This window comes from Crotalus tigris, unplaced genomic scaffold (genome assembly GCF_016545835.1).
Source record: "Crotalus tigris isolate CLP2741 ecotype Arizona unplaced genomic scaffold, ASM1654583v1 scf7180000024464.508515016:1373766, whole genome shotgun sequence".
NCBI classification, from domain to species: domain Eukaryota; kingdom Metazoa; phylum Chordata; class Lepidosauria; order Squamata; family Viperidae; genus Crotalus; species Crotalus tigris.
Genome location: NW_024100635.1, coordinates 28,258 through 49,967, shown reverse-complemented (window position 1 = coordinate 49,967; position 21,710 = coordinate 28,258). Strand labels below are relative to the sequence as shown.

Genomic DNA, 21,710 nt, shown 5'->3' with positions numbered 1-21,710 from the left:
TGCAGCATCTCTATGGTCATGTAATCAAAATTCGGATGCTTGGCAATTGGCATGTATTTATGACAGTTGCATTGTCCTAGGGTCATGTGATCACCCTTTGCAATCTTCTGATAAATGGGGAAGCTAGATTCATTTAACAACCATGTTACTAACTTAACAAACGAAGTGATTCATTTAATAACTGTAACAAGAAAAGTCATAAAATGGGGCAAAACTCACTTAACTGTCATGCTTAGCAATGGAAATTTTGGGCTCAGTTGTGGTTGTAAGTTGAGGTCTACCTGAAGTGACAAAAGGACTGATTGATGGTATTGAAGGCTGCCAAAAAATAAAAGCAGGTCTGGATGGATGCACCAATCCCATCTTGAGTCCACCATAAGTCATTCACAAACACCATCCATATTGTCTCATTACTATGCCCAGGCCTGAAATCTGACTGTAAATTATTCCAGATAATCTGTTTCATCCCAAGCTCAACCACCTTTTCAACAATCTCCCCAAGAAATGGAATATTGGAAATGGCTTCAAATTGTCCAATACCACTGGGTTTAGTTACAGCTTTTTGAGGAGGGAATAGACTATTGCCTCCTTAAGTACAAGTGGATTCAGCCCTTCACTCAAACAATGAATTCACCAGTGCCTGAAACCAACCACATCACTTCCCTGGAGGTAGAACAAGAGAAGAATATGACAATTGACAACCATAGCTTCGAGCAAACTCAGACAGGGAAGCAGCCTTGCAGCAGAAAGCAAATAAAGCACCAGAAATTCTATCTGTTTCCTAGATCTCAAGTTCAGAAATAACTTAGATTAAGTTTATCTGCCACTTTTTTCTTCCAAACTATGTAGAAAAGCCTGGAGCTACCAAATGCTAATTTACCTTTTCAAAGGGAGGAAAATGTAGCTTTCTCCCACAAATTTCTCTGAAATCTTAAATCTATATAGCTACTCACATTTTGTTCTTAATCTTCCCAATTCTCTTTTTGCTATCCTTTCTCTGCTAACATCAAGCTCTTTTGAATCTCCCAACTTCCAAGATCTACCCACCCTTCTTCCCCTTTGGCAGGCGCAGTGTACATACATCTCACACCCCCTCAATTACAGCTGGCCGTTTTTCCTGCTAAAACAGATTAGACTGGTGCTGCAATTTAGAGACTCTTCTGACTAACCAACAGTTTTATTAGTCCCAGTTTTCAATTTTGCGTTGTATAAACCCATGGATGAACTCTGTTTTAGACTTTACAGTCCAGATTAACCATCCATCTTAGGATATGGAAGAATAGGACTAAATTTTAAACAGTGGGTATGGTTTGACCTTTAAAAAAGATATTTTATTGACTTGACATTTTAAAATATTTACGGTATATTCTAATTAATGGCATAAAAACAAACTTATAAACAAAAAACTTATAAACAAAAAAATATCCCCAATATCAAATCATAAAAACAAAAACAAAAAGCAACATTCCAAGTTTCAAAAAAGAACAGTAATTTGAATTACAAGATCCCCTATTTAATTAAGAAAGATTTACCATTCAGTCTGAAAGCAGTCTAATGTCCTGTTCATTCCCATTCTAATTAAAAAATTGCAAAGAAAGTCATCTACAATTTCAGGTGTTTCGGACAAAGATTGTTTAATGATCTGGCCTGGCCGTTGAGCCTAGAAAGGAAAATTCAGGAGACATTTTAGAAACACCATCTGCTTCATCATTTGTTTCAGGAAAAAAAAAATTAAATCACAGGGTAGTTTTTCGTACATTACAGAGATATATATAGGCTAATGATAGTCCATTTCTTATGATGCAGCTTTTTAGAGTAATTTCATAAAGAAATAGTAGTCATGAATTTATCACTAGATTGTGATTAGCATCTCTGTGCAATAATCTGGAAGTTAACTTTGTCCAAGGGTATCAGGAATTATGTTAGATACTATGATATGAATATTTTAAATATTGTTCTCTATCCTTCTTCATCTTCTAATGGGATCACTTTTATTCCTTTGACTCCTCACTGTATATGGCCCTGTCCTACAAGTCTGAAAACAACTAGATGACAGCAAAGAATTAGATTAGATGGAGTTTTTTTTCTACCATCACAATGTTAGCAGCCCAAATATAGTAGCCCTACATTTTTCATCACCTTGTAGGGGAGAGAATAGATCTTGTATAAGAGTATGGAGGAACTGTTTGTGTTGGTCTACACTATACTTCATTGATATATATTAATTTTTGTTATGGACATCCCTGAGAAATTCAGACCTTTGTAGAAAAAAGGGGGTAATATCAAATATCCATATGCTAATGTTTTAGGCCAATGATGGCAAACCTTTTAGAGACCGAGTGCCCAATCTGCAACCTAAAACCCACTTATGTGTTGTCGGGTGCCAGATAGGCATGGCCAATTGGGTGGGTGTGGCCAATTGGGTGGGCATGGTCCATTGGGTGGGCGCGGCCGCAGTGGTAACAGCAGACTGGGTGGGACTAAAAAGTTCAATCAATCAATTCCAACTTTGCGAGATCTTTTTTTTCCCCGTGAGAAGTTGAAATTGATTGATTGATTGAACCTTTTTTTTTTTGCACACGGCGGCGGAGGTTTTATAAAACCCAGCTGAAGGCCTAGGACTGGGGCAACGGCGCACGTGCCCACAGAGAGGGCTCTGTGTGCCACCTGTAGCACGCATGCCATAGGTTCATCACCATGGATTTAGGCAATCTGACTCCGTCTAAGTTCAACTCATGCAAACTGATTGTTTTTCAAGTCAGTTATGAAGAATCTTTCATATTAAATTATTTTATTACTTTATTTATTATGAACTCATGCAAATTAACACAGCATATATTATGATATGTAAGATATTTACCATAATTTGGGCATCAATAGTCTGTTCCTGCATTGTGTGTAAAGCTTTTGCAAGATCTTCATCGCCTTCCTGTAGGCTAAAATCTTCATCTGCTGGAATCTAAGTCGAATTATAAATAGATCTAAAATTAATAGACTCACTAAAGAGGGGAAATGTTTCAATGTTAAGTATCACAAACTCTTTTAGACAGAGCTGAAACGGGGTTCACGTAGAGAAGGTACTATTCTGTGCATATTAGAATTCAGCTTCAGGCTCTAGCATGTCACTCAAATATAAATATCTAGGAAAGATTCTTTGACTGAAATCCAGGAAAGCAATTTTAAACAGGGAAGATTGCTTTTAGGGTTTAATTATGTAGAAGAGAAGATGTTTGCGTTTGGCTACCTGTGGCAGCCTTATTTTGTCACTGGAAAAACAATGAGTAGCAAAACCTGCCAGAAAAAAAAATCAGTGAACCTTCAGACCTGTAAAACAAATTTCAAAAATTATGCCAACTCTGGAACTGCACAGTCAATAAGAAAGAAATATGTTTTAAGTTCTAAAAAGAATGTAAATAGCAAAGAAGGGAAAGAGAGTCACCTTGAAGAGGAGATGGGTGACATAAAAATTTAATAAATAAATAAATGATGCCACCAAACACCCCAAACATATTTTACTTTTGTAAACATTTCTTCCTTTCCCATAAGATCATTAAGTTTGTTCAGTGCTTTTTTAATTTTGGTATTAAAAAATTAAACCATCTTTGGTATTTGGTTTTTTTGCAGTGGTGATTTGACAAGCCACCTATTCATTTTCCAGCTAGCATTTAGCATCCTTGAATTCTCATTAGCTTATCTTCATATATAAGCAAATTAATAGTTTTTGCCACAAATTAAAATTTCTCAATAATTTACTATTAGATTTTATTTTAAAAAATTAAACAAAAGTATTGCCAATAATAACATTTTAATAGCAGCTATACCGGCTGATATGTTTTTCCATTTCTTATCCTCCTATTTATAAGGTTGAAGATTACTAAGTTGCTCATATTCATAAAAAAGTCTTTAAAAGCTATTTCTAATTAGATCAGGAAATAAATTCCAACTTCATAATACTGATTTTATACACAAAGAGAGACCTATTTATTATTAATTTATTAAGATCGGATAGCAAGATCAGAGAATGGATCAGAACTTCATTTGCATAAAATGCTACTTGAGGTTCTTACCTCTTCGTATTGATAGTCATCTTCAGAACTTTCAGTTATCGTAACCTCTGCATGTTTAGTTAAGTCTACAACATGAAATTGTATTGGTTACAATATGATTTAATATTATACCTGATATGCATACAGAGTGCTATTTTAGGCCATTTATTCATTTTATATAAATATCTGACTAATACTAAAATTAATTTAGCTGCTCATTTGGTGAGATGGGTGGCAAAGAAATTTAATAACTAAATAAAATAAAATAAATCCTAAACCTAACTTATGGACATAACCTAATCAGTTAACTTTGCCTTTTCAAACATTTAAATTTTAAATTTTCTCCAGAAATGCTGAATTAGATTCTATTCTCATCTCCACTATGCTTTAAGCTCTCACGGTTTACCTGTAATTATTCAACAACCACATGTTCCTGCAATTATTTTTCATGATTTTTAAAAACTATACTTTTAAAATTAATGAAATATTTCCTTTGTTAATTTTTATATTTGCTAAGATTTCCTTCCTTCCTTCCTTCCTTCCTCCCAGTCACCTTCCCTCTCTTCCTTTCTCTCCCCTCCCTTTCTCAGTTGATCCCCCTCCCTCCCTCCCTCCTTAGAATTCCTGCAGGCTTTGTTTGTGGGAAGCTTGTAAAGAGAAAGGGAAGCCAGCAAGAAACTGCAAATCCAAGGCCAACAGGCAGATAAGTGGCTGCTGCTGGGTGGAGGAAGTAGGAAGGATACAGAGGGCTGCAGATCACAATGTATGTGGGGGTGCACAAGAGATGTCGCATGCGTTAGGAAAAGTTTGTGAGCATGTGCCAGAGATTTCATGTTGGTCAGGAAGGTTTTCTGGAGGTATGCAAGAGGTGCTGGGTGGATCGAGTCAGGCATAGGAGCAGCAAAGGTCAAGAAGAGTGCCAGAGGGTGACACGAATCAAGAAAAATGTACAGGTCACATGGGTGTATGAGAAGTTCTGTGCAGGTCATAGACAGTGTGAGAGGGGTAGCATAAGTTAGAAAGAGTGTATGTGAGTTCCTAAGAGGTTCTGCATGGGTCAGGAAAGGCACAACAGAAGAGTGAATGTTGAAGATGATCATGGGAGTATATAAGAGATGTTATGTGAGTCAGAGATGGTGTGAATGGTGTGGCGTAGGCTGGGAAGGATGCATGGGGGGTTGCAAGAAGTGCTGCATGAGGGGGACATCACACATCATTGGAGTGCACAGGAAAGTGGCATGAGTTATATAAGTGTTCCTTCCTCCCTCTTTTCCTTCCTTTCTCCCCTTCCATTTCCAGCAGGCAGCTGTCTGCTGCTGGGTGGGGGAGGGAGCAGGAGATTATGAGACTGGCTGGGAAACTTCCACAGAACATTGAAAGTGAAGATCATGTGACTGAACAAGCAGTCCAGCAACAAAGCAGCAGCCAGTAGGACTGAAGCACCACAACTTTTCCAAATTTCATTTGGGAGTCATGGGTCCTAGATTTTGGACACATTCCGTAACTTAGGCCATTTGAGATACCTGGTTCAAAAATTGTTGCCATGTGATAGAGTATTTCTCCCAGTGAAAGATGATAACAAGAGTTTTAGTAGTATAATATTCATAACTCCCACTATTCCTTTCCCTTGATATATATATATTTAATTTCCAAATAGCTTTCAGAGTGTTGAGAACAAAGTAAATGAAAAAAAAATGTATTCAGATCAGAAAATAATGATACTTGAACTTACAAAGTTAATTGGCAACCACTATGACAACATTAATTAGTTATTTTGCACAAGCCACAGACATGGATAACAATTGCACAAATAGTACTAATGAGGTTCTACATAGCTTATTAGTATTAAAGATATGGTTTGCTCAAAATCTGAACAGAACTGAATTAGGCTAATTAAGTTCAATTCAAATAATATCTTAATTAAAGCATTTTCTTTTAAAGCAGACCAAGCCCAAATTTAAATATATCTAAAGCACTAGAATTAATTTATGAATATACGGGGATGAAGGAATACATTATATTTTTATCCAAACATTCCAGATAGGAAAATGCCATTGTAGAAAGGATTGAAAGGTTAGGATTCAATATAATGCAAACACAAGCAATAAAATATAATCCAACCAGTATCTTAAATTTTAAAAGAGGTGATTTTAACAAACTCAGAGACAGCCTAAGCAAAATTTCATGGATAAAAATCCTAAAGGGAAAAACAACTCAAGAAGCGTGGGAAACTCTGAAAAATATTATCATAAAAGCCCAGACTAACACAATACCTCTGAAAAAGAAAAACAAGAAACTCAAGAAGAAACCAGCATAGCTGCACAGAGATCTCTCTGATTAACTGAAGGAGAAAAAGGGTAAGTACAAAAAATGGAAAGAGGGTCACATAACTAAGGCAGAATATTGGCAGATAGTCTGAATCTGCAAAGATGGAGTCAGGAAAGCAAAAGCTCAGAATGAAGAAAGACTTGCAACAAAAGTCAAAGATAACAATAAAAAAGTTTCTTTCAACATATAAATAACAAGAAAAAAGTCATGGAAACAGTTGGTCCACTGAAGAGAGAAGATGGCAAGGAATAACAGGCAGTTGAGAGAAAGCAGAGCTGCTTAACTCATTTTTTCCTCCTCCTCCTCCTCCTCCTCCTCCTCCTCCTCCTCCTCCTCTTCTTCTTCTTCTTCTTTCCTCCTCCTCCTCCTCCCCTTCTCCTCCTCCTCTTCCTCCTCCTCCATGTTAAAAACTACTTTTGTTTCTCTATAAGTGTAATTATAGAAAATTATATCATTAGGTATAGAGGAAAACCCCTTTGTTTTGTGAAAAAATAGCTTTTACGAATTCTTCTAAGAATTCAGAATATAAAAAAACAAAGGTTTACTTCACATGAAAATGTATAAAAAGAAACCAAAACAAAACAATGGATATTGTTTTGAACAAAAGTCAAAGATTAAAAAAAGTTTCTTTCAACATATAAATAACAGGAAAAAAGTCAAGTCCACTAAAGAGAGAAGATGGCAAGGAAGTAATGGGCAGCAGAGAGAAAGCAGAGCTGCTTAACTCATTCTTTGCATTAGTCTTCATGCAAAAAGAAATTTTAGCCAAACCTACCAAATACCTAACTATAAAAGACAAGACTAGAAATAAAAATTAAAATAAGCAAGAAAATGGTAAGAGAACACCCTATCTGATTTTGATGAATATAAATTTGATGAATTACATCCCAGAGTTTTGAAGGAGCTGGCAGATGTTATCTCAGAACCATTATATCATATCTTTAAAAAATCTTGAAGCACTGGGGAACTACCAGAGGATTGGAAAAGAGCTGATGTGGATCCCATCTTCAAAAAAGGGGGAAAAAACAGACCCAGGAAACTACAGACCAATCAGTCTAACATCAATACCTGGGAAGATACTGGAAAAAATAATCAAAAAACAGATCTATGAACATCTAGAAACAAAGTTATAACTAGAAGCACAAGTTTATTAAAGACAGATCATGCCAAACCAATCTTATTTCATTTTTTGACAAAATGACTAAATTAGTAGATCAGCAAAATATAGTATATTTAGACTTCAGCAAGGCATTTGACAAAGTAGACCACAACCTACTTCTTGGTAAGCTAGAAAAATGTGGGATAGACAGCATCACCACCAGATGGATTTGTAACTGGCTGACAAACCGTACTCAACGAGTAGTCCTTAATGGTACTACATCTACATGGAGGGAAGTAAGCAGTCGGGTACCACAAGGTTCTGTCTTAGGCCCAGTACTCTTCAATATCTTCATAAATGACAGAGGGAATAGAAGGAGAAAAGCAAGGTTTTACATCTGGGCAGGGAAAACCAAAGGGTCAAGTTCAGATTAGGTGAAGCCTGGTGCAAAAACAGTAACTGTGAGAGGGACCTTGGAGTCCTAATGGACGATCACTTAAATATGAGTCAGCAGTGTGCAGCAGCAGCCAAAAAAGCTAATACAATCCTTGGTTGTATAAACAGAGGCATAGAATCAAAATCATGTGAAGTATTAGTACCGCTTTTTAAAGCCTTAGTAAGACCACACCTGGAATACTGCATTCAGTTTTGGTCATCAAATTACAAAAAAGATGTTGAGACTTTGGAAAAAATATAAAGAAGAGCAACTAAGATGATTAAAGGCCTGAAGACAAAAACATATGAAGAACGGTTGCAGGATTTGGGCTTCACTAGTCCAGAGAAAAAAAGGACTAGGGGAACATGATAGCAGTATTCCAGTATTTGAGAGGTTGCCACAAAGAAGAGGGAGTCAATTTATTTTCCAAAGCACCAGAGGGCAGGACAAGAAACAATGGATGGAAACTAATCAAGGAAAGAAACAACCTGGAATTAAGGAGAAACAGCGAGAACAATTAACCATTAGAACAGATTGCCTTCAAACATTGTGGGTGCTTCATCACTGGAGGTTTTTAAGAAAAGACTGGACAGTCACTTGTCTGAAATGGTACAGGATCTCCTGCTTGAGCAGGGGATTGGACTAGAAAACCACCAAGGTCCCTTCCAGCTGTATTCTGATTCACACGAAGAAGAAATAGAAATGTGTAGTTAAATTACAGTATTCTGGCAGAAAGATTTTGAAGTAATACATTGTAGAATTTCAGAAAATCCATTGATATTCGCTAGCTTTCTTTCTTACAAACAGAGACACTATATTCATTTGTTCAAAATCAGTAGGAACCACTGCTAGCAGTTGGTAAATCTAGATACTGAAGCCTTTTTATTTTTTGCTTATTCACTCCAACTAACTCTACAGTTATGATACATATTAAGGTTTTTGCTGATTTTCAAGGAGATATTGTGATTTTAATGTTTGAACTAAAATTTAGTTTTGTCCCAAAAATCAATTTGACTAGTATCAGGGCAAGGCTTTTCAACCAGTGGTATGGGTACCACCTGTGGTACATTGGCACCTGGTAGGTGGTACGCAACCATCCTAGAAAAGTGGTAGCGGGGGAGGGGAATGAGCTGAACCCGTGGCAGCACTGCACAAGCTTGAGCGAGAGATGGCTGGAGCTGCAGGGCTGTTGGCTCAGTGGAAGCGCCAGGATCAGCGCTTCTTCGGGGCTGTCAGGGCTCAGTAGAAGCACCAGGATCAGTGCCAGGCTCCAGCTGGAGCTCGGCACTGATCCTGGCGCTTCTGCTGAGCCCAGAAGAAGCGCCGATCAGCTGGAATGTTGCAGCATCTCCAGGGTCTTGTGATTTACATTCAGATGCTTGGCAACTGATTCATATTTATGATGGTCACAGTGTCCCAGGGTCATGTGAAGTGACCAAAACCTGCTGCAACCACCCAGCAGACAGGGGGAATAAAAACTAAACACCCCCCACCCCACCTCCGCTGCCAATCCTCAACAGAAATGCTCACAACAATGAAAACCTCGGACAGGAGGAAGAGCGCCGCCAGGCAGGCAGGCAGGTGTCTTGCTCAGTTGTGGCTTGGAGGGCATTTTTTTCAGTGCCATTGTAACTTCGAACAGTCACTAAGGAAACTGTTTTAAGTCGAGGACTACCTGTACTTCATCATTTTTTTCCTTTTTTTTTTTGGTCATCAAGTTTTTGACACCTTGCTAGGCGACTGGTGGTACTCGGATGTTGCCATATCCTAAAAGTGGTACAATGGGTGAAAAGGCTGAAAAGCCCTGTATTAGGGCATCAATGTGCATATCTGTATTTTGCAATAGAACGTACATGGGAAAATCCTTTAGGTAATGGTTCCCCATACTGTAAACCAAATCTCTTATTTTCTCAGCCTCTTTGAATCCTATTTATTTATGTATTTGATTTCATACTTTGCAACTATCTTTTTCTCACTGTACCCATTAAGCAATAACTTTCTTTCATCCTTATTTTTGCAGCAATCACATACATGTTTTTTACAACTTTTCATTTAATCACTCCAGCAAGCATCTGTTGCCATGATTTCTGTTATCATAACTCATACATTTCTGTAATCTTTTCAGTCTTTTACAAAAAAAATTCATTTGCATTATTTTCCTTCTGTCCATTGTCTTGGTAAATTAATCTATCTACAGTTTTTTTTTCATATAGGTCTTATACTATCTTCTTCAACAATCATTCAACTTTCCACTTTTGTTTCTTTCCCTTTTTTCTTTTTCTGTATACATTTTTGTATTCCCATTTTCACATTTTTGACACCTTTGTATCCTGCCCTATTTATCTAAATCTTTCATCATAAATGATCAAATAATTATTTTAAATTTGAATCTATTTCTTTGCTATTTGTACATATAAATGTGCAAATGGCAAAAAAATTACAAATGTAAATAATATTTACATTTAAAACACATATTCAAAACAGACTTTTTTACAAATACACATTTATTCTCATTCATAACTGAATCTCCTAATGGCCAAATTACTTTTTATGTACTTTTTTTGTTTTCACTCAATAATTCATGTCATTTAAACAGAGAATGTTTCCCTTAGATCGCATTCATTTAGAATGTGCTATAATTTCTTTGAAAACGTATCTCTGATTCTTCCATGATCCCCTCTATCATGCAAAGATCACAAAACTATAAGTGTCTGCATTAATAATAATCAAATAATATTTTCTGTTTTTTATTAATTCATTCATTCATAACAGTGCTTTTTACTAAGACCCAGAAGGTGTAGACTAGGTCAGCAGTCTTAGGCATATCCTGCTAAGAATAACGAAAGTATTGATCAGCTATGGCTTACTTTGGTCAGAATGTCATACGTGCACCCAAAGTCTCACGTATGCTCACACTATTACTGAGATCTCTAGAGGCTACTTTACAAGCCAACATACTGTTACTTGCAATTCACCAATTCAAAGTACACTGAAGTATGCTGACACATATTTATATAGACTTAGAATCACTATTCATTGATTTATTTATTATTTTATTTACAGGGTCATAAAAGTGTGGTTTTTTTAAATGTATTTGATGTAAAAAAAGATGTTGAGGCTTTAGAAAGAGAGAAAAGCAACAAAGATGATTAAAGGGCTGGAGGCTAAAACATATAAAGAATGGTTGCAGGAATTGGGTATGTGTAGTCTAGTGAAAAGAAGGATAGGGATGACATGATAGCAGTGTTTCAATATTTGAGGGACTGCCACAAAGAAGACTGGGTCAACCTATTCTCCAAAGCATCTCAAGGCAAGACAAGAAGCAATGAATAGAAATTAATCAAGGAGAAATTAATCAACCTAGAACTAAGGAAGACTTTCTGACAGTGTGAATAATTAACCACTGAAACAGCTTGCCTCCTGAATGAAATTTTGGGTGCTTCATCACTGGAGGTTTTTAAGAGTCCAAGTCCAAAGAAAGTCCAGAATGGTATAGAATTTCCTGCCAAGGGCAGGGGGTTAGACCTCCAAGATACCTTGCAACCCTATTATTCTATGTTCTACATTCAATTTATATAGCCACCCATTTCAAAGTAGTGACTCTGGGTGACAAACAATCGTAGAAACAATTAAAATAGTTAAAACACAATACAAAAAAGAAATACAAATACAAATAGCAGCCAAGAGATATGTGTCAAACTAACCAGAAAATGAAATTCTTTATACATTTATCACGCCTTTTTTATTTATAATTCAAGGCAGTAAATATACTTAACACTCCTGCCTTTTATTTTCTCTGCAACAACATTAAGGAGGTGGGTTGGGCTGAGAGAGTGTGACTAGACCAAAATCACCGAGCTGGCTGTCATGCCTAATAAATTGTTAGGTGCAAGAAAATATGAGCCACTGCTTTTAGTTGGGCAAGTAAATGAATTCTTAAGCTCATTTCCAAAATTCCCAATATCTTTATACAATTAAAAGTAAAGAACCAATGGTCCTATATCCAACTTGTCTGTCTTTGGCTACATGAAACCTTTCTTAGGGACTGAGAAGGATAAGGGTAACTCCCCATTACTAGGTTAGATAGTGTGGGTGCACTGCATGTCCCCTCCCTTAAATGTTGCCACCTGATAGGATCTTGAAGGTGTGTTTTTCAGTGGCTGCCTGAGCCCTTTGCAACAACCTCCCACCTAAGATCTGAGGGATCTCTACTCTTTGAGCCTTCCAGAATGCCATGAAAACTTAGCTCTTCCCCCCACTAACCCCTAGTGTAGTAGTACTATGTTGGTGTTAATATCATTCTAGTTTAATATTTATCACATTGAATCATTTCTAGAAGAGGAAGGAAACTTAGTATGCATTTCTGAGTCTTGAAAGGAAGACCAGATTGGAACCGAACTGACCCATTTATGTCTATCTGAATATTAATTTAAAACACCAGAAAAGAGGGCAAAGGGGGGAGCCTTCACCTCACATGCAAAAGTTGAAGGTATGTCTTTGATGATTCTGCTGATTTACCATCTACCTATTTGCCATTCAGGCTATCTATAAATTGCTAGAGATAGGAAAAATATTCCTTGGAGATTTCAACATTCAGACTGCATCATGAGTGTGATCCTGGACAACTGTGACAACATGTAGATATTTTCATATATCACTGGCACAACATATACTGCAGAAGATATATGCATGGTTTGATCCTGTAATATAAAGAAGATATGATGAAACTGAAAGGGTTCATCACCATCTCTCTGTCACAATCAGAAGACTGGATAAATATTGGCTGAACTGATATAAAGTTTATTAAGATAATCTACCCACTCCTTAAAGTATCAAAAGGTCTGCTGGGAGATTTTCCAAGAAACAGGTGTTATGTGCTCCTGGCTACTTTCCTTCGTGACCAGAGGCAAGCTCGCCTGACCAATAACCAGCCAAGACACAGTGAAAGCCTTTTGTTTCGTTTATTGCAATAAGCGGGGAGAGAAGCTTTCAAAGCTTAGTTCTCTCCAAAGTTTTAACCCAAAATATCTCCTTCTTTTATTCATCCCTATCACCGGCCGCTACAGCCCTCCTCTTTCCCCATTGGCTGAGGTAGTATGAGGTTACACTCTTTCCGTCCGCCTATACACATTTCCTGATAACATACTAAATCATATTCACATATACAATAAGAATAAGAAAAAATTATTTTCTTATGGTTATTTTTAAACTCAGATATATTTATGACTCCATTTTAAACAATAAGTTCTTTTCCTGTTCTCCATTCCTCCCTTCTTATCTTATTTGGCATGGTTTCCTGCTTTCCTATACTTTCTGGCTAGCTATTTCCTATATATTTTTATAGCTTCCTTCTTCCTTTCTAAGACCCAGCTATTTTTACCTCTATGGTTATCTTACTTCCTTAATGTCTTCCTGACTCTCACCATCTGTATTTTTCTTACTCGTTTCCATTGTATTGTAGGTTTTAACTGTCTCTGAAGATTTATCATATTGATGTATATTTATCAAATCCCCCCTGTATTTCTGTATACTCTGATGTTGGCTATATTAGATAACATAAATTGAATCTGTACATCTTCTCCAGAGATGTTTCTCGCTACTGACCCCAATGTTTTGGTGCAAAATGAAATACAGCAGGGTAAACATTGGCGACAAACACAACACATAATACGTATCACAACTATAAACACTAGTCCTATAAATATTTGTTTTAACCATCCAAAATTGGGAAGCCAATTTGTTAACCAACTCCAATTACCCCACATATTTTCATACTTTTATTCAGGAGCTTTGGCCACATTCCTGATTCCTTTTGCAATGTCCATTCTGCTTCATGATTATCATCTACCTTTAAACAACAGTTAGTGTAATTAAATTTTCCACATACTCCTCCCTCAGATGCTAATATATAATCTAAAGCCATTCTATTTTGAATTACAATTTCTCTAATTTGTCCTACCTCAGTAGCCAGTAATTCTAGAGCTGTAGCTGTTCGATTAGCTATTACCTCTACCACAGCTTGTAATCTTATTATTCCATTGGTCAAAGTATATAGCCCTCTATATCCTCCTATGGTCCACCAATTCCAGGTTACTGGTTGTAATTCTTTTATTATTCTATTTGTGGACCATACACCCTTCCAACTTTGTTCTGGGGCTTTAGCTATTTCCCTCTTTCCCCTTTATTTTTTTTTTATATGAGGGGATTTGTATTTCATTATCCCTTTCATTTTCTAATAAAAAGAATTCAGGTATCACTACCCCTGGATAGCAGATTCCAGTCCAATTTGGGGGCAATGCTTGATATGCTCTTGACCCACATATCCAGTATTGACCTTTTCTTGCTGGCTGTCCCTTAGGAAAAGGTCCATTCCAATTGTCATCCCATCCAACTGGTGCTATAGTCATATATTGTCCTCCATGTGGCACAGGCATAGCCCACAAGGTTGTTCCTACACATCTATATACTTTCCCTTCCTTTGTACATTTATCTGTAGGCCATTTATAAATGTTCCAATATTCAGTGAATCCTGCAGTTAATGTTCCATTTATATGTCTCCAACCCCAAATCCATTCTGTTAACTGTTTTACTATACCCTCCTTATTCTGCTTTCTGCATAAGCATCCCAATCTTAACCTATTTGCTGCATAAGAACATTGTTTTTTTTTTTAGTGTATGTTGTTTTAAGTTGAGTACAGTTTACAGGGCCTGTTGTAAGTGGAATCTTGTCATATGTTTGAGTCCAAATACATTGACTTTTCCCCAACATTTGGTTAAATTGAACACCTTATACACTTGTTCTGCAAATTCCACAAACAAATTTTTACCTTCATTTCCCAGGCTGTTCTGGTGTGTTGTCTTCAGTAATATTAGAAGTAGAATCCACCCCTCATGATTATTACACAGTATTTCACACCCACAAATTGATCCATAATTACAATAATAACAATAACAATAATCACTAGCTATTACAGAGGTAACACATCCACCACCTAATTCTTACAATGTACAATTCTACATTTTCAGTTTCTAATGGTATGACTTCTGACTTAATTATTCATTTTATTTGTAACAAACAACTTTTATTTCTCTGATGAGTCACCACCAACATCTTTGTTCTTCATCTGGGGTCACCTGAAATTCTAATAAAGATATTCAAAATAGGTAGGGGTTCTGGTCCACTACCCATTCAAGTCCTTTTAAATGTGGCTTTCAGTCCTTGTCCTGGAATAACCGTCCACCCTCTTTCAGGTCCAGTCACCACCTTTGCTCATGTGTAGTGAGTCCAACCTTTCTCAGCCCTCCGGACAGCAGATTTAACATAAGGAACTTCCTTTCTTTGGTTGTAGAAGTTCCTCCTTCCATTTACGATTCAGCACCCACTGTCCCGGCTGGATCTTATGGACTGGAAATTCCAAAGGAGTTGTTTGCGCCACCAAGCCTTCCTGTCAAAGAGAAGACAGAGACCCCAGTACTTGTTCTACATTTAGCTATTTGTCTCCCTCCTTTGGGAGCCTTAACCCTTTATTAACCCTTTTACATATCAAACATCCTTCTGTAGCCCTTTGGGCTATCCCATAAATTCCAAGGGTAGCATAGAATTTCAAATACATTTCTACCTATGCTTTAATTCCCCAATGTTTCCCCTCATATAGTTTTTGGATCACCATTCTTGCAGTACCTTGTGATAACCACAGAATCCCCTTAAGACCATTTTTGTTGTTTGGTAATTATAAATCTTTATAGTTACCAAATCTGTATAATTACTTTATAAATTATCAATCCTTTTACTATCGATTTTCCTTTCCCCAACTATAATATATTCTAGATATTTTACCTCCTTTCATACCAATTGGGCTTTATTTGCTAGACACCCTCTTTCCTTTCTTCTGCCAAAAAGTTGCTTTCCCATTTCTTTATAATTCCCAGAATAAGTTCTTACTGGGAAGCTACATAAAAATGTATTTGCTTCCACATCTTAAAAATGGAGGAAAGAAAGAAAAAAAATCATTTGTCCTGTATCAGATAGACTACACTTGTCCATGGAAGCTCTATCAAAAATTGTCACATTTTTCTTTCTTCTCCCCCTTTCACCCTGATTAGATACCATGTTACAAAAATATAACTCAATAAACTTATTGTAAATAACACATTCAGGATTCTAAAAGGTAAAGCACATAAGCTCACCAATTAGCATTGGGCCAACATTTCTGGAATGCCTTTTGTCTCAGGCAAATAACATTCAAATCACTCTTGTGGCAGCACATCAGAGAACGCCAGGATAGCTAAGAAGACAAAAGATTGTCTCCCCCTTCCCCCACTCACCAAACCAGACAGAGTAAAAATTTATACAAAACTTTTGCTTGAAACAGCCCTCAGGAGGAAAATTGCCTTAACATTTACAGAAGTGGCTTGCCAATACCTTCCTCCTAGGGTTGAACAAAAATAAATCAGCCCCAAAACACTCAGCCAACCCTCATGGCTAAAGCAGGATTTGAACTCAAATCCAGCCTTGCAGCCTGTGGCTATAACCCTGAAACCAAATTGGTTTTCTATAAAGATTTCCCTCCCCCTCCTTGGCTCCAAGGAAAAGGAAAACAAACTGGACACACAGTATGCAGCAATTAATCATCTTTTCTGCAGTAGCAAGGAGTCCCAAAGACACATATTTATCAAATGTTAAATAAAACATCATAAGATTGTTCCTTTGACAAGAATAGCCTCAAATGCATTATTAAGGATAAATCCAAACTAAAATGCAAAGGAAAATCACTGAAGCATGCCACACATACAAAAACAGAATATCAGAGTTGGATGGGACATTAGAGGTCCTCTAGTCCAACCCCCTACTGAAACAGGAAACTCTATCCATTTCAGACCCTATCAATTTTTAACCTCCTCCCAAAAACCTCCAATAATGAAGCATCCACAATTTCTGGAAACAATTATCCCACTGATTAATTATCCTTAGTCAGGAAATTTTACCCAATTTCTGTTCTTTAAAAACACACATACACACAAACAAACATGCAGACAGAAACTGCCTCCCCCCCTTTCCTTTTTTTTCTTCTTCTTTCTTCTTTTTTCTTCTTCCTCTTTCTGCATCTCTTACTTTTCCAAGGCAGAAATTCTTGGGTTAAAAAAGTAACAAACCAAACATGTTTAAAAGGATTGCTCAAAAATTTCACCCCCCTTCAATAGTCCTTCCACCATGGGTTTTAAATCCATTCTTCCTTCCAATTTAATGTTATACTGTTTCTGATGTACAGCTTCTCCTGGTTATTTAAGAGTTACTTTTAAGGGTTTAATTTGAACCCTTCCCCTATTCCCCTCCTTGGCCCAAACTGAGGGGTTCACTTTTCTTTGAGCCTCCTCACTTAAGGCCATAATGTTTACCATTATTTCCCTTTCATTTCCCATAATAACAATCCCCAATTTACCAATTAAATACCTCCTGGCCAAATTGCAGCTCTCTTTAACCAATACAAAGTTCAGGTCCTTTTACTACTGTCTGGACCATAGCTGATTAAATATTGTTGCTTCTACTACATGTCCATAATTCCCTGATCCTTAATCTTCCCTTTCCCAATTTGCATTCCTGGAGGTAAAAGTTCAGGGTAAATCTGGTGGTCCAGAATCCACCAAGTACACCCTTTCCTCCTCCAGGGATCCAACCTTTAAGGTTTATCAGGGGTTCCTAAAAAGCTGAACCAAAAAACAGATTAGTCCCCTGACACTCCTAATCCTCAAAATTCACCAAATTTGCTAGTTCTTCCCCCTCCTTCTTCTTAAGGTACTCATTTTCCCAGTGTCCTTCCTCCTTACAAAAGGCACATTTATTTATTTATTTAAGGACTGGGGAAAATTTTTCTCCTAGAGATTTATATCCCCTGGTGCCAACTGGCTGTCCTCACCCCCAGCTTGCCTTACTGATTTCCTGATTACTCTTCCACATCTTCTTTACTGGCCTGTTTGCAATAACTGAGCCATGATTTTTATCTTATCTTACGTTTATCTCTCTCCTCTTCTCACTTCGCATATACTTTCTGAGCCTCTTTTATCGCTAATAAACCTATTGTTTTAGTTTGCCATCTGTCTAATTTCTGCATTTGTACCCTAATACCTTCCCATGCTTTCCATTGGTCCTAAAAAAATTTCTAACCTGTTTTCCTACTTCAATAGGATCTTCTATTAGTTTGGGCAATTCTTTCCTAGATTGCCTGATTTCAAAAGCTGTTAGGGGGAACAATCCCCCCCCCCCCTTGGAGAGAGGTTTTCTCCTCTCTTGTCACCTTCCAAACTATAGGAACCTCAAGAAATACATAGCTTTCTACTTAACTCTTTCACACAAAATAGCAGATCAGAGATCTCGCTTTTCATCCTGGCCAGGCATAAAACTTACCCCCAGCTCCTTTCTTTCTCTCTCTCTCTTTCTTCCATCTGATTATTTCCATTCTTTTAACACCTTCTATTGTCCTTCTAATTACTAAGAAACTACCCTTCTTCACCCTTTCTTGCTTTTACACCAGACACAAAAAATTCCAAATGCTTCACCCCAGGCAAAACAATCATTCTTATTTTCAAGAAGCTTTTTTCCCAAATTTCCCTTTTGGAATAAGACCTTGTTGTTTTGTATATTACTGTTAGAGGGTCTCTCCCTCCCCTCCCCCAGGTTTTTAGAAATGAGTCAATACAAACACACAAACACACAGACCATTAAACATCATTTCTACTTTAAATCTCCACTTTTACTCTTTTAGGGCACTTGTAGCTTGTTCTCCAGGCAGTGGGGAAATACAAGGAGTGTTTCTGATAGACTTTAACCACTGCCTATCCGTTCCCCATCGCTCTAAGCTAAGCTGAGAAGCCCAATTTAATTTATTGGCTGGCCAAACATGTACTTAGGCCAAATATATACTGTAATGTATCATCCTTCCTTTGTTCAAATGCCTTGTTTAAAGCATTGACTTAAAACACTTTAACATTCTCCCTAAGGGATTCCCATCTCCCTAAGGGAGTTCATTCCAGAATGTAAATACCTTTCCTCTTTTTCCTTATTGGCCGGCACACTGGCCAGGGAGGCGTCCCTCCTCTTCAAACTCTTATTGCCCATTAACACCTCTCTGATATACAGATACCCCTCTGCTATCTTACCTGTCAGGCTGAGTTGAATTCCTTCCTTAGGTTGGCTGACTTTCCCTTAGGTTTTCACTGGGTTCTGGCTTTCATCTCGGGATCTCCAATTCCTCCTTGTTTGAGCAGAGGCAATCCGACCTTTAGGGCTGGGAAAAACTTACCCAAGGTGCACACTCCCTTTTCGAATATCCCCGGCTGCCAAAGATGGAACGGATGCAAATCCCGGAGGAGCCCCCAAGGCTGTTATGTGCTCCTGGCTACTTTCCTTCGTGACCGGAGGCAAGCTCGCCTGACCAATAACCAGCCAAGACACAGTGAAAGCCTTTTGTTTCGTTTATTGCAATAAGCGGGGAGAGAAGCTTTCAAAGCTTAGTTCTCTCCAAAGTTTTAACCCAAAATATCTCCTTCTTTTATTCATCCCTATCACCGGCCGCTACAGCCCTCCTCTTTCCCCATTGGCTGAGGTAGTATGAGGTTACACTCTTTCCGTCCGCCTATACACATTTCCTGATAACATACTAAATCATATTCACATATACAATAAGAATAAGAAAAAATTATTTTCTTATGGTTATTTTTAAACTCAGATATATTTATGACTCCATTTTAAACAATAAGTTCTTTTCCTGTTCTCCATTCCTCCCTTCTTATCTTATTTGGCATGGTTTTCTGCTTTCCTATACTTTCTGGCTAGCTATTTCCTATATATTTTTATAGCTTCCTTCTTCCTTTCTCAGACCCAGCTATTTTTACCTCTATGGTTATCTTACTTCCTTAATGTCTTCCTGACTCTCACCATCTGTATTTTTCTTACTCGTTTCCATTGTATTGTAGGTTTTAACTGTCTCTGAAGATTTATCATATTGATGTATATTTATCACAGGCTTTGCAATTTGAATAACAAACTAATGCAGAAAAAGAAGAGCATGCATTCTTCTGCCTTATCATACATGACAACTTTACCCAAAGGAAATGCCTGAGGCTTCAGTGGAACTCTTTACTCCTTCCATTACTTCACCAAAGCAGCAGGAGGAAAAAAGTAAACCTGCTTCATACTAGACTGCACAATACTGTAAAATGCCTTTAACAGTTGTCATAGAAACTATTGCTCCCTCTCAGCAGCCTGGAAAATGTGAGGGAAAATGGAGGATTTTTTTTTAATCCTAAATAGTGCATTTTGTATATTCACTTACAAAAGGGTCTACAGGGAATGTATATAGTTTTACAGGTTTGGTTGAAGTTGGTAGGTTTAAAAAAAAATCTGGTTTGTCAGATGTTATACAGCTCTGTAACTATATAAACTACTTTGGATGCTCATTCCAAAAATAAACTCATTTGTCATAAAAAGAAAATTAAAAAAATTAAACTAAAAGAAAATTAATTATAATTATTTACACCAAATAGAAATGCAGAGACAGGAGAAACTCTGCTATTGTAATATGGACATCATTTATAGACTTACACAAATTGTAAATTCACCAATAAATGCAAACTTGTAATGAAGAATTTAAATAAATGTGCCAAATTAATGTATTGAGACCAAAATATTATACTGTTACCTTTTAAAATATGTTCATTTAATGCAAGCAAGATCGTATTTTCCTTTTGTTTACATAATCTTTAATATGTAAGAGATTTGGATATTACCCTTCTTTTATCTTTTTATAGAGAAATAAATTGTTTAAGATACAAACAGCACAATCCAACTAGGTTTCTACTGAGAAACTGACTGTGTTTAGTGGGACGCACGTACACTCCCAATAAGCTGGGTTCAAGTGTAATCACGGAGCCCAAGGCTTTATCCTTCCAATTAGAAATCGCGTCTCGAGTCTTGTCATATTTTCAGGGCAAAACCTACTGAGACACCCCACCACCCCCGGCCCCGGCCTCTCCAGAGCGGGCGAAGAAAAAGCCAAGGATACGCTGTAAGCAAAAGGTGCCTTCCGTGGTCGTCATGGTCGTGACTTCCTCCATGTTGTCCTCTCTAGCAGCTCCGCCCTGACGCGTTCTTGGGTTGCCTCTGGTAACCGCCCGGCCATTCTTTGCGGGAATTCGCGTTGTCAGGATAGCAAGGCACGCGCGAACTTCCGTTAACGGAATGATTGACGGGGGTGCTAAGGTTGGGGCCGCTCTATCCTCGCTAACTCTGTGATCAGTGCCCTGCAGGAGACTTTTCATTGGGGTGTAATTTTATAGGCGAAACGTACTTTGATCGGTTTGATGCGGTCACCTCCATCCGTTATCAGGGAGATTCTCGACTGCTTATCTGTTGCTCCTCTATTTGAAGCCCCCTCCCATCGAAAAACAAGTAGCTTTAATGCTTATCCAAATACAATACGTAAGCGTTCACCCTGAATCCATTAGTTTTATGGCGTACGGGCAATGTTTAGTAGCTTGTTTAGCTACGTTCATATTCCTTCGCATTGAAAGGTTACGACCCGAATATTGTTAATCATAAGCAATATATCTAAATAAAAAGCTTGTTTCTAAAATTCATAAATCTAATCATTTAGCTGTTAGAATGCAATCGTTGCTGTCATTTGGTTATTTTCATAGTTTTGCAAACAGTACATTCGGATGTAAGGGTTTTTTTCTTTCTTGTGCTACCTCTGTAAGTGATGATTTAGTTACAGCATATGAAGGATTTTTTTTTAAACCTTCCCTG

At 37.4% G+C, this 21,710-nt stretch overlaps 1 protein-coding gene across 5 annotated transcripts in view; it reads right to left on the bottom strand.

The window, feature by feature from the left end:
• Positions 1–21,147, bottom strand: part of SPAG16 (sperm associated antigen 16) — a 422,131-nt gene extending 400,984 nt beyond the window's left edge. For 2 of the 5 annotated variants that reach the window (XM_039332825.1, XM_039332827.1), the window contains exons 1-4: positions 20,968–21,147; positions 4,068–4,114; positions 2,861–2,959; positions 1,533–1,660 (exon numbers count right to left, since the gene is read on the bottom strand). In XM_039332825.1, the coding sequence (XP_039188759.1) occupies positions 1,533–1,660; positions 2,861–2,959; positions 4,068–4,114; positions 20,968–21,019 (326 nt within the window). In that variant the 5' untranslated portion in view covers positions 21,020–21,147. The remainder of the gene's footprint in view (positions 1–1,532; positions 1,661–2,860; positions 2,960–4,067; positions 4,115–20,967) is intronic. The other 3 variants (XM_039332823.1, XM_039332822.1, XM_039332824.1) reach the window with 3 other exon arrangements.
• Between the last annotated feature and the right edge of the window lie 563 nt (positions 21,148–21,710).